Source organism: Phallusia mammillata, chromosome 2, assembly GCF_965637545.1.
Source record: "Phallusia mammillata chromosome 2, kaPhaMamm4.hap1.1, whole genome shotgun sequence".
Classification (NCBI taxonomy): domain Eukaryota; kingdom Metazoa; phylum Chordata; class Ascidiacea; order Phlebobranchia; family Ascidiidae; genus Phallusia; species Phallusia mammillata.
Window position 1 is genome coordinate 26,079,152 of NC_137253.1, and position 15,506 is coordinate 26,094,657.

Below are 15,506 nucleotides of genomic sequence, written 5' to 3' on the forward strand. Positions count from 1 at the left end.
GAGCGCTAAAAAATCACCGGAGAGAAAAGAGCGAATCTTTGCTTCTGTTTAGCAGGACAGTTTTGCCGCACAAACGCATAAACTCTGTTTGGCGACATTGCTATGGTGACATTGCACCACAGAGTTGTTTTTGTCTCATTTACCACCAGGCTATATCCCAGGGAATGAACAGACTGGGTAATAGCTGAGCACAAATCTGCAGCTTGTTTCCACATGCGACAAACAACCCTATTTGTGCTCATTTAAAAGCCAGTTTTGATTAGGTATTTCCGTTAAGAATGATTTACTTTTTGCAATTACCATAAGAATCTTTGCACTTGCAACAATTCCTTCTCGTTTCGAGTTCGATTTAATGTTACAAACAGTATTAAATGATCTCTATGTAAACAGTAATTCACGTGACCGTATGTGACCACGCCGTTTCATTCTATGAGCGCGAGCAATAGGGAAAGCATTTTAACAAACACTTTGTGTTGTGTCTAGTCTTTATTACAGCACTAGGCAGCGGAACACTATATTCGACACTGTACAATGTCGTCTTAAACCTTGTGTTTAACCTTGTTTTAAGTTAAACTGACTAAGTTTGTAAGTAATATGACCATTTTATCGATCAGAACAGCCATTTCCTATTTCAAAAAACATGCTGAATAAAGAGTAGGCCTGTTTTGTTTCATGTTAGTTTTAATACAAAAAAACAAACACATTAAACCAATGTACCAAGTCGTAGAAAATTACCCTTTCTACGACTTGGTACATTGGTTTAGTAAATCCAGATTTGTAAAAATAGCAAACCATACAAAAAATGATTACTGATGTATTCATATTACAAAGTATTAACAATGTATTAAAGGTGTACAAAAACATTTGTGTATGTGTACTATAAGTTTCGAAAATGTCGACATGGTTATGTATTAATAGTAAGCAATTGATTAAGTCAAAGTAAAAGAGAACACAAATGACACCCGTGAGCAGCAAAATTTTGAGGCAAGGTTTGAACGTGTGTCAGCAAAATAAAAAAAATATGTTTTAAAAACGGGGAGAACTGCATCAACACTTCATACTAAAACAAATCACTACAAAAACAAAGTGCAAGTAATTATAACACGATCCAGTTAGGGGACGGGGATTTTAATATGAACCTTGCGTCAAATGTCGTAAACATGCTGCACAACAAAATCGTTCAAATCTCCCGAGCAAAAGTACGTGTTCGCCGTCTGTAACCAACCTAAATTTCAAGCGACTGCAGTAAACATTCAAATATACCGTAAAATCAAGGAAACAACTTCATATTTCTCTGTGGGCTTGTGTCGCACGAGTACCCGTTTCTGAAAGGAATGCCTTTGACGTCAAGGCACCGCAGCTCAGTGACAGGAATTAGCGCAGAGCAAGCCCGCAAAGAAAAGCAGAAGTAGTCAATACAAACAACACACACACACACACGAAACCTCTGACCATCACGTATGACAACTTAACACTCCCAAGAGCTCACCCTGTGAGATTAGAGTGCTTCGGTTGCGCAAGCTATACGTATTGGTGTTTTACACTTTTACAGAATGGACGAAGTAGGCAGTGTGAAAAAACACAGCACAATTAAATTCACCTAACACATCCAAGAGCCCACCCTGTGGGATTAATGTGCTTCGGCAAAAGAATTGTTTTCACATAACATTGGGTAAATACGTGAGCCACCCAACACAAGATAAAGTCTAACAATTTGATTTGATGTGCAGCATGATATGCTCATGGGTGTTTGTACTACAAGAGTACAGTTACAAAAAAATATTTGTTAAAAATGAGTAGAAAACAAAAACGATTAAAGGTGATGCGTGGTAATTACAGAAAAAAGATTATGCGTTTCTGTCAGCTCGTTGCGCATCTACTAGGTTGTAGACATCTTGCAGGTCAGGACAAACCCTTAACATTTCCTCGCGGTTTCTTTCGAAGCCTTCGCTTTCAATGATGTGGCAATTGTCAGCAGTTACAGTGAAATGTTTGCCAAAAAGCTGGCCCTGCTTGTGTAGTTCTCCAGTTACCTGGTATTTTCTGCCATTCAGCGAACAACCTTTGGTATCGGTTTGAAAGTTAGTCGCCACCACTGTCTGCCCGTTGTCATAGTAAATTGGCACCACTTGGCCTTTATCTTTGAAAATCTGCAGATGGTGATCCGAGTCTTTGCGCACTCGCGTAATGTCCCTGCAACCGTTGCCGTACACGTACAGAAGCACGATTTCCTCATTGTCCTGGGCATGTATGGTTTGAGTAAAGCGAGCTTGGTCCACTGAAACGCAGTTGTAATGCCATGTGAATTCAGTGCCACCGCTAAATACAGTCTTCACCGTGAGCGGCTCGTTGGCCTGAACAAGATACAGGATGGCCTTGCGCTCATCTGTATCGCATTTTGGCAGCTTGTTGGTACGTTTCTTGCCTGTGTGCAAATTTACATTTTTACTCTATGTCACAGAACGTATTTTCAAACAAAAATGTAGTTTTAGGAAAGTTATGAAGTTGAGAATAAAACACAGGGTAACACACCTGGCCAGTGTATCTTTTTCCATTTCTTGGCAACTTTTGCCAGTTGCTTTACCCACTCTTTGCTTTTGTTCTGTTTCATAAAATCCTGCATTTCCTTACGAAGTTCGTCCGAAATCAACAATTTGCACCCCTCGTTTTCAAATTCCGGTGCGAAGCGGTGGTCGGCATCAGATGCTACAAAAGAAGAAATAAAACACAATAAAACATTTTGCACTCGATCGTTATGTTTTAAACAATAACTCATTAACTTTACAGTCGGTGAAAAGCTGCGTGCATACCACTAATACTTCATTAGTTTCGTCTACAATTTGACTCACCAAGCTCCCGAAACAACTCCTTGTACTGTTCTGGAGTCATTAAACTTGAGTTGTTTACATTCACGTTCACGGTGTCCACATGGATGTTAACGACATCTTGACCGTTGTTGTTGAACGTGGAGTTGTTGGCGGTTACAGACGGAAAGCTGTTTGAGACAACTGTATCTGTTGTCTTTTTCTTGCTTAACTTTGCAGCTTGTCTTCTTACGGTCGTGGCAACCGACTTTGCCTTCTTAGCAACCTTTTCTTTGCCGTAGGTTCCAATGCGCTGCAGGTAATCCATCTGTGTACAAAGGGGCGAAGATTAAAAAAGGCGTTTCAAACAATAAATGGCAAGTTTCTTGTATATTGTATTATATATTAAATTTAAAAATTGTTTTCAATGACAATAAATTTAAAGCTATTTTATGTCATTTTTTCAATCCTTTAAATACTTTCTTTTTTACTTCGCTCCCAGAATCAAAAACTTCTCGCGCAAAAGATCATTTTACAGTCATTGAGGACAAAAATTTGTTTTAGCTCATGCGCTATCCTTCTTATTGCAAGCGCCAAGTAGAACTGTTGCCCACAGGAAAGATTATGACCGAAAACAGTAAAATAATTTTACTTACCGCTAGTTTTCAAGGTTGATTTTCTTGTACAACTGGTACTGAAGTTTATCAAACCGATCCGCTTGCTTTAAGTTAACCAATTCAGATTTTTTAACAAAAAAAGTTCGTCAACACTATGGTACATTATCCAGAAATTTTCTGGTATGGTAGTTTTTTACGTTCACTATAATGTGAATATCTAAAATAAAAACAGACTGCTTTTAATGCATCAAACATTAGCACCCACTTATATACATCCATTGGCTTCGTTTCTGGCTCACTACAATCTTAAGAGAAATTGTTCAAATCATCTTTTGTTAATTGCGTTACAGCGAATGGGAGCGAGCGGGGGTTGGCATCATATTTATACACGAGTTTAACCTTTTTTCTGAAGCTCCTCTCAAGCCGAGTGTCACGAGACCACGAAAGGCGGGTGATCCAGAAACCGATGACGTAACTTGTCAGGTGAGTTACTACCCGTCCCGCCCCCTTAGAGGGTTGTTTAGCTTTTTGTAACAAAACCGTAATTATTCACAAATGTGTTGCAGCTATTGTAGCAACCAGTTGTCTAATGTTTTGAAGTTAAATGTTTTTTAGCTGTGTCAAACGACACACAGGGTCTCATTTTATTTCTGGCAAAGCGTTTAAATTTATAATTATGGTCTTTACACAGAGTAAACGAATGATTTTTGCTGTTTTTGCCTTTTGCTGTTTAACTCTGCTTTACCCATACTAGGCAAACAAGCATAAAAAAGTAATTAGCTAGTGTTTGTGAAGCATGAAATACGTGGTTAAAAAGTTACATGCAGAATATACAAAGATGATCACAAGAACGAGACTCAGTTGGGTATTTTGTTTACTAATCACGGACTTTTATTACTGTCCACAACCAGCTTGAATTACGCGTTTTGTCGATCCTTCAGCGAAAAGACAGCCACTGTGTGTTGAACAAACAAAACGTATTTCGCGCGCCCATTATGTTTCCAGAGTTGTTACTGTACACTTTGATTAGTGGCTAAAAATATAAGCCTTGTAGCAATGAGCACTTTATCAACAAAATTTCAACAATTGCGATTTTGCGTTTATTCGCAGGAGTTACAACTGTACTTTCTTCGACCGAAACATTAGTTTTGCTAGCAGCGAAGAACATAAGACCGTCCCGTTAGAAGAATTTGCATACATTTTTAGGTGGCGCAATGTCGTTGATTGTGCTGTTTTCGCTGGTTTCCTACGTCTGGAGAAGTTTTACCTTGTTATATGTAAATTGGAGGGGAGAATGTATTCTCACCCACCGACCAAAATCGTGAAAAATGTAGGGCTTTTTTAAAACTTTTATATTTCAGTACTATGACTTTTTTAATGCTCTTCGTAAATTTGTGCTCTGCTTAACTACATCAATAGGGTAACTAGGCCAAACAGGTCTTTTCACCCTAGTTACAGGTCCATGATTGGATTGTTCCAATGCTTAGACTGAACCAAAGTTGCACCAGACTTAACAAACATAAATACGCTGTATCTGCCCGATTGTTTAAAATTGCGCCAATATATTGTCTTGTTACAGGGACTTTTATTTTCAACGAAAAGTTGTTTTAATAGGAACCATTCAAAAAACAACAACTAAAGATGAATTAAACACTGACGTCAAAGGTGGCATCACATAACAGGAACGATATGTAAGAAATAAACATATCGAACAAAAGTCCAATAAAAACAATGTAAATTAAGTCAAACACGACAATAGAAATCAAAGACAGAGAGGCTCGGATGACTGCTGCAACGTTACACTCGTTATCATCAGCATATGACCAGGTGTGTTTGTTACGCAGGTTGGGGGTAAAAATTTGAGTTGCAATACATTTTGTTTAAAGTCAGAAAAATAAAAAAAACTTTTAGAGAAGTCTTTGTTTAACACAAATAGTAAACTTTTGTTTGATGCATAAATATGTACACTTTCTATTAAAACACTTTCAAACGAAAAAAGAGACAAATGTATTTTTTGACGACATTCCTGATGACATTGCGCCACGAAGTTATTTTCGCCCTATTTACCACCAGGTAATTTCCCTGGGAAAAAACACGGGAGGTTTAGCTCAGCAAAAATCTGCAGCATGCTTCAACCTGCGGCAAACAACTCTATTAGTTCTGCAAAACATTTCAGTTTTAATTATACATTCCTATTCACGTTGATTTCATAGGCATATTACGTTTTTTTCTGAAAATCGGTTGCAAAAATGCATGATAATTTCCGCAGCGTATGGCTTTTACAAATCCTTGTCTGAACCTTTTTTTAGGCAAAATTTGTGAATCCTATATGTTACATATTTTTCAATCAGTTCAGCCAAATAAATTATATCGGTGTTAGGTAAAGACAATATACGGGCTTTGTTGAACTTGTCCTCAACTGCGCATTTAAAATAATGTCCAAATGCAAAAAAATTCGCTTTTTTTGTCCCAGTCACAAACGCGCAAATGCACGGTGACACATTCTAAAGCAGTCCCAAACTAAGCTTTTTACGCCCTGGAATACAGTCAACCAAACGCCAGGATATGTCAGCAGCAATTTCGATTCCTGTTGACATTCCAATGTTGGGGCAAACCAAAGTTGTAAGAATGACAAACCTATTTTATGACACTCAGGGTAACCGATTGCGCCAAGAAGTCTTTTGGCCTTATTTACCAGGCCAGTTATTTTCTGTAGAAAATCGTACAGCACATGTGGCTAAACACAAATTCTAACCCTAACCCTAACCCTATTATCTCCGAGCAACGATAGTTGTCATGTATATTAATTGCAACCATTTGTATACTCCTATTTTGTCACGAAAAGCATACAAATCCTGTATGGGTTCATAAAGAATTATAATTAATTCTGCATTAGCATTTGTGAAAATGTCCATTATTGTCGCGGACCAGTATAATTAAGTGTTGTTTATTATTCGTGGGGAGACTTTAAACACAGAATTTGGTTAAATATAACCTCAATTAGAAATATAAGCTTATATATAAATGTCCCCAAAAGTCAAAACTGCGTTCTTGATTTCGCCCCAATTCAAACCGCGCGAACAGTCATTTCATTTCCCGGACAAAATGTGACCTACTCAAAAAAGGGTGGGTCCAATAAGGTATAGGCCTACATCACGTCATTTTTTACTCCCCCAAAAACAGCCAATCAAACGGACCCACCTTGACTGCGTCATCACTTTTCATTCAATTACCGTAACCTGAGTTGCAAGTCGGCCCGAGTTGTTGTGGTGGATTTCCTGGTTGGGTTCCCTAAAAGTACCCAGTTTCTTCTTTCAATTGTGCTGCAACTTCCCTATGGAATCGGCCGGCGCCATTTTAAATTCATTCACAGAGCGTTTCATTGTTTCTGGCGATTCGTTGAAACACCTTGGACTAATTTTTGTAATGGAAGTCCCACTCAACGCGCCAATAAAAGCACTGCGTGGCTTCGTCGAAAATAGCATGGCGATATTTGGCAGAAACAACACAATGAGTTGGTATCATCACTCTCTCAAAACGTTCCCCGTAAAGCATAATAAGACAGTAAACAAATGAAACAGTTTTGAGGTTTCGCACAAAAGCGTGAGCTTGCGACATTGCTGGGCATTTTTTCTGACCTGAATGGTGTTACGCAAAGAGTTGTTAGCAGCAACAAGGCTTTCACATTCAATGTAGACCAACGACGTTTTGGTTGTAATCATTGCGCAATACGTCTGGTTTCGGTTCCCCTTAACACTAGTCCCTGATTTCCGTTGGGTCGTGAAAGGATATGACATCAGCCAAATAAAAGTTCGGTCTAGTATTTCCTTTTTCCGATCATTTTTTTCTGTGTGGTATGGATCAGGCGCCCTAACCCATTCGGCCAAGTTCCGACCTTCAACATAGTTTCCAGTTTAGCGGACTTGGCTTCATAACGCCATCGTGTGAACTGGACTCTTCACATTAACCAACACAGTGGTGTTCTCGCTCAAACAATCACAGTAAATTAAAGCTTACAGGCCGTACGTAGCTTGTATTCTCACGTACGAATCATTCTTTTAATTGCAGGAAGTTCTTTTAGCATTTTAATCGTCCCAAACACAACGGGTCACTAAAACTTAGATAAACATTTAAATATCCATACCGGGACCAAAATATCGTTACCGTTTCTGCTCAAAATGTTACGTATAGATTATAGAACTTGCAAATGCAATAAGTTTCTTTTTCCTAAAACGTTGGGTTAAATGACCTGTGCAGCAACAACGTACAACAGAATGCAGAAATTGCCTATTTTTGCAATCAAAGTCAATACCAATAAGTTATTGGTAGTAATTGGTGGCTATTTACAGTGCGACCAGTTCAGGCTGCAACTTTGGCGATTGGCGGGAATGGCATGACGCAATTGATGGCCATAGAAGAATACCCGAAAATATACTTTACTTGTTCGTTTGTCATACTAATGTGGCAATATCCAGTTAGTTGTCAAAGAGGCCAAAGTTTTTTTAGGCATTCCTTTTTTGAATGATATGCATAAAACAGCCCAACAACGGGGTACGAGAAACTTGCTTTCTGATGAAAATTGTTAGGGAAACCCCCTATTCTCCATTTGGGGTTAGAACTTGGAATCAGAATTATTTTTGTTGTAAGTGCAAAAACGTAATTATTGTTGGAAGTAGACTGATTTTATGAAGTTTTTGAAGGGAATAATGAAGCATATTTTAGTTAAATTAGTTTGTTGTTTTTCGGTTTTGTTTTATGTGCTGAGCGTTGCATACGGACAAAGTAAGTACAATCAATAGTTTCTTGGGACACCTTCTGTAGTTTCTTTTTCTTCTAAACAAACGATCACACCCTTTTTATAATAATTTTGTTTCAGATTGTTCTGTTTTGTCTTCTGTGTCAGCGGGACATCGATTTGCACTCGGTTATGATGGCCCTGTTACATATTCAGCTGACTTCTGCAAACAACCATTCAGTAGCTTTTCATGGCACCTGGCTAACTACAGCACTACAAGCCTTGAACTAGTGAACTATGAGCATCAAACTGATACTGCAAACTGTATAAGAACACAAGGCCCATTGCCACTGTATGATTCAACATGCAGCCAGATCAATGAAACATGCTATTCAACCAATATCACATATTCTGGAAATATGACATTGGAAATGGATGAAACCTGGTTTGCACTGAGATTTGATGGCTTTAATGAAACATGTTTTGAAACGCCATATCCACATATTAATATACATGGTAAGCGTTTCACACAAGATATATTGTTTAATTGCGTGCTTTGGGTTTACCATGCAACTTCCCCATTTGTTTTTTAGTACCACCCTCCATTTCTCTAATATAGCTCTAACCGTTAGCGCTTTCAAAAGTCTGCAAAATTATATTTTCGGAAAAGCATATTCAAGTCCTTTACAACTACCTTCCTTGTGATAACATGTGGTCATATGCGGTATTTAGTACCACCTGTTTCATAGCATAAGTTTTATTGTGCTTTTTGTATGTTAAGCAGGACATTTTTGAATCACCCAGGGAATTTTTGAAATCACCTAGAGACTTACAGGGGTGTACTAAAAACAAATGGGGAAAAGTTCGCCAAAAAGTGGCACCAGTTGTGTTGTCACAAGTTTGGAAACCGTTGTTTTAAGTCTGAAATTAGTTAACTTTAGTATAAAGAACAAATCTATTTTGCTTATACAAGCATTTAGTGTCTTATTCAAATAGAACAAGTATAATATGAAAGGTGGAAATCGTTACAACAATGGTGACAGAATAGGGAATGATTCCCAGAATTAACATACTAGGATTTATGACTTGTTGTGTTGTTTTCATTTCTCATACCATTTCTATGCTTACCACAAAAATATTTGTATCGAGGAATGGTAATTTTCAATGCTTTTTCTAGAATGTAGATCAACTTATCCCAACATTAATGTAAGCATTGAAACAACTGAATCATGTGGTTTTGGATGTGATGCGTATCTATTCTGCAAAAGTGGATGCACTGGAAATGCAACAAATGCAACATGTACATTCAATGCTACATGGTCAGATCTCCCTGTATGCTCCTGCCCTGGACCAAGCACAGGTATGTGTAATACAAATTCACGTTTTTTGTTGAAAATTGTTTTCCTTTGGTTGTTTTGACCTAACACGTTTTTAGCAGATGGTCTTTCGCCTGGTGCAATTGCTGGAATTGTGTTTGCCTGTGTTGTTGGCGCTTTGCTCATAGGTAAATGTCTAAAATCGGTGGTGGGAATTAGCCGGTTCGCACCAGTTCTACAGCACCGCCTCACGAAATTTTATAAGATCAGCGAACCGGTTAGCATTACTGGTTACAGTCAATGGACTTTTTGTAACAAAACCGGCTGAAAAATATGACTTTTGTGATAGAACCGACTGACAAAAAAATTTGAATCCCACCACTGCCAAAAATCTAACATAAATAAACATTTTTGTAATCAGAATTGCACATAAACTTCAATTCTATTACTTTAAAATCAACTAATTATTGAACTATAGCTTTCATTCACTTATTTACAATAAAATAAAATTAAACCCCAATATCCTCTAAAATTAAAGCTAATATTTTCATTTGCAGGTGCTTCCATTTTCTACTTGTATCAAAATGACTTCAATTTTGGAATTAAACATCGTCGCCTGGAATATGGAGTAGAAACTTAATATCTTTATCAGATTTCAATTTTACATTTGCAGTTTATTTTATGAAGCTTTTATTCTACAGTCTCCCATTGCTACTAGTTTCATAATAGTGCTCTCTGTATTCAAAACACTGATTCCATTTTTTATTGTACCCTAAAAGCGGTACCTGCCTTCTTGCCCGACTGGTTTTTATATGCAGTAAAATATGCACATTTGAACTTGGTGTCTGAAACCATTATTTCTAAAATGCAGGATACGTCCTTGTTTTTCTTTTGCACCTCACAATATTATCATCATGCCAAAAATCCATAGAAAAATGTTCTTTTCGACACTTGTACTTGTGCCTTATTCTGTGAATGTATGTATAGGTTATCAGTTAGTTCCACTGCACAGTGACATCAATCGTTCTTCTGCACTTTTTCCATGTTTTTTGTGCTACATACTTATGGATTTCTTTAAAACTTTTGTGTGTGTAAAACTATGGTAGAATGTGCCCTTCAAATAACAGCAAAAACTCACTGTATATCTTTTTCAATGAAAATTCATCTGTTGTAAGTTTAACCTATAACAGGCTGAAACAGAATACATTTTTAATGCAGTATAGTCAGTCACAATATGAATAATATTAAAGCTACAAAAATTTGTTAAAATTTCGAATGCACTGCACTTTGTCTGCTAATCTAGTTTTATTCATATATTTGCCCATGACTTTTATGCAATTTCTCTGTGCTTAACGGTACTGTTTTTTGGTGCTTTGTTCAGGCCAATCTTAATTTTTTTTACAAGTGTTGTAGCAAAGATATACAGTACTCATTGTGTGCCTTTTTATTCATTGTCTGTAAATTTGTACTTACAGAGTAAATAGAATGAGTAGAGCAATTTTTGCCTTAGTTTTAATACTTTGTGGCCTATTTTGTGCAAGCCACAGTAAAATGGTGCCAAATGAAAAGTCTCATCACGTTGGAGATGAACACAATCCTCAGTTTGACAAGGAAGTGTTGTTTAGTGATGATGATGAAGAAGATGATGATAATGCAGTGTTTAACCTTCCGCTTGGTGAGCAAAAAGCAAAACTGAAAAATCTTGTGGAGAAAAAGATTGATGCCAATCAAGATGGGTATGTCATATGTTTACTTTTTTCACTTGAATTATTTTTAATTTGTGAAAAAACGTCAAAACTGCTCCAAAAGGTTGCATTTGTTTATGTATCATTAAAAGGGCCAAATTAGAATTATTTTATTAAATTGGAGTACAAGTCTTAACTGCTTTTTGTTTTATTGATTGCACAGCTTTGTTGATCGCTCTGAATTGGAAGCGTGGGCTCTAAAGGCAATCAACCGATTTGAAATAGAATACGTCAAGGAAGACTTTCCTTCTATTGACTCAAATAAGGATGGATTAATAAGTTGGGAGGAATATATGTCTGACACATATGGTGACAATTTTAAAGAGATTGAATTCGGTGATCCCAACAGTGAATCAGAGGAATGGAAAAGCATTGTCAGTTCGTATAATAAGGATGAAACAATGTTTAAAGCTGCAGATCAGGACAAAGACAACAATTTAGATATGTCTGAATTTATTTCATTTAAACATCCTCGGTTAACACCACAGACCCGTGAAGTTCTGGTAGAACATAGTCTTACCTCTTCCGACACAGACAAAGATGGTGCAATCAGCCTTGATGAGTTTCTGGGGAACTATAGAAAAAAGGAAAATGGCGAACAGCCAGATTGGATTGCCATGGAAGTAGACAAATTTAAGTACGATTTTGATCTGGATGGTGATGGAAAATTGACTGGTGAGGAGATTATTCGCTGGGTAGCAAGCGACAATTCAGTAGAAGCAAGCGAAGAGGCTGATCACTTGATAGGAGAATGTGACACAAATGCTGACTCAAAGTTAACAGTGTCTGAAATTTTAAACAATCATGAACTTTGGTTGGAAAGTGATGCCACTGACTATGGCAAACAGCTGTTACAGAATCATGATGAACTATAAGTCAACTTTTATAAAAACACATTTTGCTACTTCAATAGGTTGTTGCAGTATTAGGTTAAATATTTGTTTTGTTTCAAGCAAATTGTGTCTTTACTGATGCCAAATGGTAATGTTGAATTATTTAATGAAGCAAAATATTTCCTATTCAAAAACAACACAAAAATGAAACTAGCTTGTTTGCCTTGTGCCTATTTTGTAGTTTTGCCAATCCTGAGCAAATGAAATTACTGCCATATATTTTTTAGGTTTGTGCTGCATGTGCTTGTACTTTTTATGCTACAGTTTTATTTGCAGTGGGAAATTAATGCAAAATTTAAATGAATAATTACATGACCATTGCATTTGTTTTGTTGTACTTTCAACAAAAAGGCTGTGTTTACAAAAGGCCAAAAGTAATTAGTTGTTTTCATAACATCCTGTTCCATTTCTCTGAAATGTTTTCTTAATCCTATCAACAGACAAAAACCCTTTAGGCATTTTTGCTGTACACCATGTTGGTGTTGGATACTGGGTAGCTTACAGTAACAATGGATATCTGTGACTGTCAGTTGGAGTGGCTTAAATGCTTGCAAAGTACTGAAAATTCTTTGTTGTGCAATTATTCTGGCTTGAAAACTCTGCCAACAGATAAACTATGTCAGAAGCACCAGGGCTTAGTGAAAAAGATTTACCTAAAAAGTAATAAAATTTCATCGATCCCAGATAACTTTCATTTGGTGTTTCGAAATGTTATGGAGCTGTATCTGCCATCAAACAGGTTTGTGCAAACACTAAGTTTATGTCTATTTATAGTTGAAGTGATCCAAATGTTTGACCAACAATTAAATCATATTTAAGGAGAGTGATTGTGGCAAACTGTCGTTAAACCAAATGAATTCTGTAAATTGCATTTCCAATTTGCCAAGTTTTTTATGCAAATAATGAAATGTACTTGGTTGCTGTTTAATTACATTAGGATAGGACCTATTTTACATGTTGATGAGAAATATCTGATTTAGATAAAAAATAAACTTGAACAAAGTTTCATGCAATAAAACAAAGCAATATAACTATGCTAAAACTATGTCACTTTGCTGTATTAACACAGGTATTATGCCTCGTCATTGATAAAAAAAAATTGAAACTAATATTGTATAATGCAAAATTTCTGTAGGCTAGATGAACTTCCAGCATCATTTGTTCATTTGGCATGCCTGGAAAATGTGAACTTAGACACAAACTTGTTCAAAGCATTTCCCAAAAGTCTCTTTGGATTGGCAAAATTGAAGAAACTTGTGCTAAGAAACAATGAGATTGAAGTTATACCAAGCGGTAATAATAAAATTGGAACTCAACTCTTTTTAAACTGCTTTTTTTGTGATTAAAAGACTTTCTTTCTAACATAAAGTTTAAATTGATAATCTACATTTTGTTTATAAATGTAAAAAATATACACTTTGTGTTAGAATTTGAAAGCCATTAAATGTCTAAGATTTCAAAGCATTTTGCATCTGCATTATGTATCACAACAGACAAAAATAATTGTTACAGAAATTGGGAAGATGGCAATGCTCCAACACCTTGATGTTTCATTTAACAAACTGAAATGGATTCCGGGAAACATTGGTGGATGCAAAAAACTGGAAAAGTTGTGGGTGAACAGAAACAGACTTTCAACTTTACCCAGACAGCTTTGTGAAATACCAAAACTTGCTGAGGTCAATGTTTCTTCAAATAGGTATTACCACCTTTTTCTTTTTTAACCTAATCATACTTTAACAAATGATTCTTTGCACAGAATTACACATTTGCCTATTGATTTTGGAAAGTCTCCTGAATTTAAATCATTTTGTATGGATGACAATAAGATGTTTTGTGTGGTTCCACATCATTTGAAACCAAAAGTTCATCGATTTAGCTGGTGAGTCACAAATATATTGCACTTCCAATCCAAATTCTAAAAAAACAAAACTGAAAAGCACTGCGTTTGTGAAAAATTGTTTGAATCAAACTTACCTATTGTTTATATTTGACTATAATAGTGCATGTGGGTATCACAAATATGTTGATGTTTAGTACCTGGAGAACACCATTAACACATGAGATTGCTTTGCATTTTGGATTGAAGTTGATCACATTAAACACAAGAGATGGATCCTGCCTAGCACTTATGCCTGAACATATTCACCCATGCAGTGAAGGAAAGCCAATGAGTTTAAAAGACACTGCTGCTAGAGCTATTCATCAAGGTAGACATAACTGGTTTACATCTGTATAGAAGTGATTTTACATTTTAGGTTTGATTTTAGTGGATATGTTAATATTTGGTTTGATTTTAGTGGATATAAGTTGTTTAAGGAATACCACAAAAAAATCTGCGACACACATATATACATATACACATCAATATGTCAATTGTTCAAAAGTCTATATTATAGGAAATTAAAGTATTAAAAAAATCAAACAAAAAAATCTTGTCTGTAGATAATTTCTTTGAACGACTTCCAGCAAGTTTGACAGAATATTTGATTTCGCCGATGGGACATTGCTACTTCTGCAACCTTGCTCTTTATTGGACCATTTTTGTAGATTATGCAGAGACGGCAGACCTTTTTGGCACCTCAATGCACAGTGTTGCTTATTTTTGTAGTGTGTATTGTGCAATATCGTTTAAAGCACTTAATGGATTTTAATTGCACATTTAAAAAAAGTTGTTACCTTTGTTTTTACTAAATGCTGCCAAAATACATCAAAATGCATAGTTTTTTATGTTTACCTGATTGCAAAATGGCACAAACGTACGTTAACTTTTGTAGGTTCCAAAGCCTTCCATATTTACTGCGTCAAATCAGCCCAGAACAACATTGTTAAAAAAATTCTGCTATTCAAAATATTTTACCTTAGGTTTTTGAAATTTCAGTATTTTCCAACGAGAGACTCCTGCAAAACCAATAATAATTCACATGAAGATTGTTATCAGTATACAGTAGTGTAGTGCGTTCCACAAGTTTTCCAGGCGTCTTCTTCGACGTTTCATAAATTTCTTCTTCCACACAGCATACACTCGTTCCAAAATTAGTTGAAGAGTTTTGGACAAGAAGGTCACGATTCACGAATTGAGTAGCTTTTCAAAAAAGTCGAGTACAAACAAGTTGTCATTTTGCAAACAACGTTTGGCACCATGCCGCTAGAACACGAAAAAGGTCAAAGAAAACACCATGTTCATGATGTTTCATTAAATTTCGGAGTAGTCGTGGAGACATACAGAAAGATCAGATCCACCAATTTTCTCTAGATGAGAAGAAACGTTTTAGGATCTTTTTTATAATCTTGCAACAACAAAAACATCTGCGAAAAGTTTCAAGAGCTTGTGTGATGGTGACCTTTAGTGGATATTAATTTAGCATAAACTTTCCGCACGAGAGCCGCAAAGAG

At 36.3% G+C, this 15,506-nt stretch overlaps 4 protein-coding genes and 1 long non-coding RNA gene across 8 annotated transcripts; 3 read left to right on the top strand and 2 right to left on the bottom strand.

The window, feature by feature from the left end:
* Positions 1-924: 924 nt before the first annotated feature.
* On the bottom strand, positions 925-3,132 carry LOC145213209 (uncharacterized). Its single transcript, XM_080081440.1, has 3 exons — positions 2,850-3,132; positions 2,533-2,706; positions 925-2,425 (listed from the first exon to the last, which is right to left on the bottom strand). The coding sequence occupies exons 1-3, from the start codon at positions 3,130-3,132 to the stop codon at positions 1,848-1,850; spliced, it is 1,035 nt and encodes a 344-aa protein (XP_079937566.1). The 3' UTR covers positions 925-1,847.
* Positions 3,133-7,814: 4,682 nt separating this feature from the next.
* Positions 7,815-10,946, top strand: LOC145212809 (uncharacterized). Of its 4 annotated transcripts, none has more exons than XM_080081062.1 (5): positions 7,816-8,063; positions 8,298-8,672; positions 9,334-9,516; positions 9,592-9,660; positions 10,030-10,946. In XM_080081062.1, exons 1-5 carry the CDS (start codon positions 7,943-7,945, stop codon positions 10,110-10,112), a joined length of 831 nt encoding a protein of 276 aa, XP_079937188.1. In that variant the 5' UTR covers positions 7,816-7,942; the 3' UTR covers positions 10,113-10,946. The 4 variants fall into 4 exon arrangements, with proteins under 4 accessions (XP_079937192.1, XP_079937188.1, XP_079937189.1 ...); XM_080081063.1 differs by having other exon boundaries at positions 7,818-8,063; positions 9,595-9,660; XM_080081064.1 differs by lacking the exon at positions 7,816-8,063 and adding an exon at positions 8,072-8,203.
* A 10-nt stretch (positions 10,947-10,956) lies between these two features.
* Positions 10,957-12,437, top strand: LOC145212808 (reticulocalbin-2-like). Its single transcript, XM_080081061.1, has 2 exons — positions 10,957-11,208; positions 11,381-12,437. The coding sequence occupies exons 1-2, from the start codon at positions 10,958-10,960 to the stop codon at positions 12,090-12,092; spliced, it is 963 nt and encodes a 320-aa protein (XP_079937187.1). The 5' UTR covers position 10,957; the 3' UTR covers positions 12,093-12,437.
* A 67-nt stretch (positions 12,438-12,504) lies between these two features.
* LOC145212806 (uncharacterized) lies at positions 12,505-14,835 on the top strand. The gene is made up of 6 exons (XM_080081059.1): positions 12,505-12,849; positions 13,246-13,403; positions 13,623-13,809; positions 13,870-13,992; positions 14,148-14,320; positions 14,556-14,835. The coding sequence occupies exons 1-6, from the start codon at positions 12,620-12,622 to the stop codon at positions 14,762-14,764; spliced, it is 1,080 nt and encodes a 359-aa protein (XP_079937185.1). The 5' UTR covers positions 12,505-12,619; the 3' UTR covers positions 14,765-14,835.
* On the bottom strand, positions 14,069-15,475 carry LOC145212810 (uncharacterized). The gene is made up of 2 exons (XR_013856788.1): positions 14,848-15,475; positions 14,069-14,341 (listed from the first exon to the last, which is right to left on the bottom strand). It is a non-coding gene; the product is annotated as an uncharacterized LOC145212810 (long non-coding RNA).
* Positions 15,476-15,506: the final 31 nt, after the last annotated feature.

Bases quoted from the DNA above. Each gene is read 5' to 3' on its own strand.
- LOC145212809 (XM_080081062.1), top strand. From the start codon at position 7,943: ATGATATGCATAAAACAGCCCAACAACGGGGTACGAGAAACTTGCTTT. The intron at 8,673-9,333 runs GTAAGCGTTTCA...TGCTTTTTCTAG, and splicing joins TCCACATATTAATATACATG to AATGTAGATCAACTTATCCC. The intron at 9,661-10,029 runs GTAAATGTCTAA...TTTCATTTGCAG, and splicing joins TGTTGGCGCTTTGCTCATAG to GTGCTTCCATTTTCTACTTG.
- LOC145212808 (XM_080081061.1), top strand. From the start codon at position 10,958: ATGAGTAGAGCAATTTTTGCCTTAGTTTTAATACTTTGTGGCCTATTT. The intron at 11,209-11,380 runs GTATGTCATATG...TTGATTGCACAG, and splicing joins ATTGATGCCAATCAAGATGG to CTTTGTTGATCGCTCTGAAT.
- LOC145213209 (XM_080081440.1), bottom strand. From the start codon at position 3,132: ATGGATTACCTGCAGCGCATTGGAACCTACGGCAAAGAAAAGGTTGCT. The intron at 2,707-2,849 runs GTGAGTCAAATT...CTTCTTTTGTAG, and splicing joins GGAGTTGTTTCGGGAGCTTG to CATCTGATGCCGACCACCGC. The intron at 2,426-2,532 runs GTGTGTTACCCT...ATTTGCACACAG, and splicing joins GAAAAAGATACACTGGCCAG to GCAAGAAACGTACCAACAAG.
- LOC145212806 (XM_080081059.1), top strand. From the start codon at position 12,620: ATGGATATCTGTGACTGTCAGTTGGAGTGGCTTAAATGCTTGCAAAGT. The intron at 13,810-13,869 runs GTATTACCACCT...TTCTTTGCACAG, and splicing joins GTCAATGTTTCTTCAAATAG to AATTACACATTTGCCTATTG. The intron at 14,321-14,555 runs GTAGACATAACT...TCTTGTCTGTAG, and splicing joins TGCTAGAGCTATTCATCAAG to ATAATTTCTTTGAACGACTT.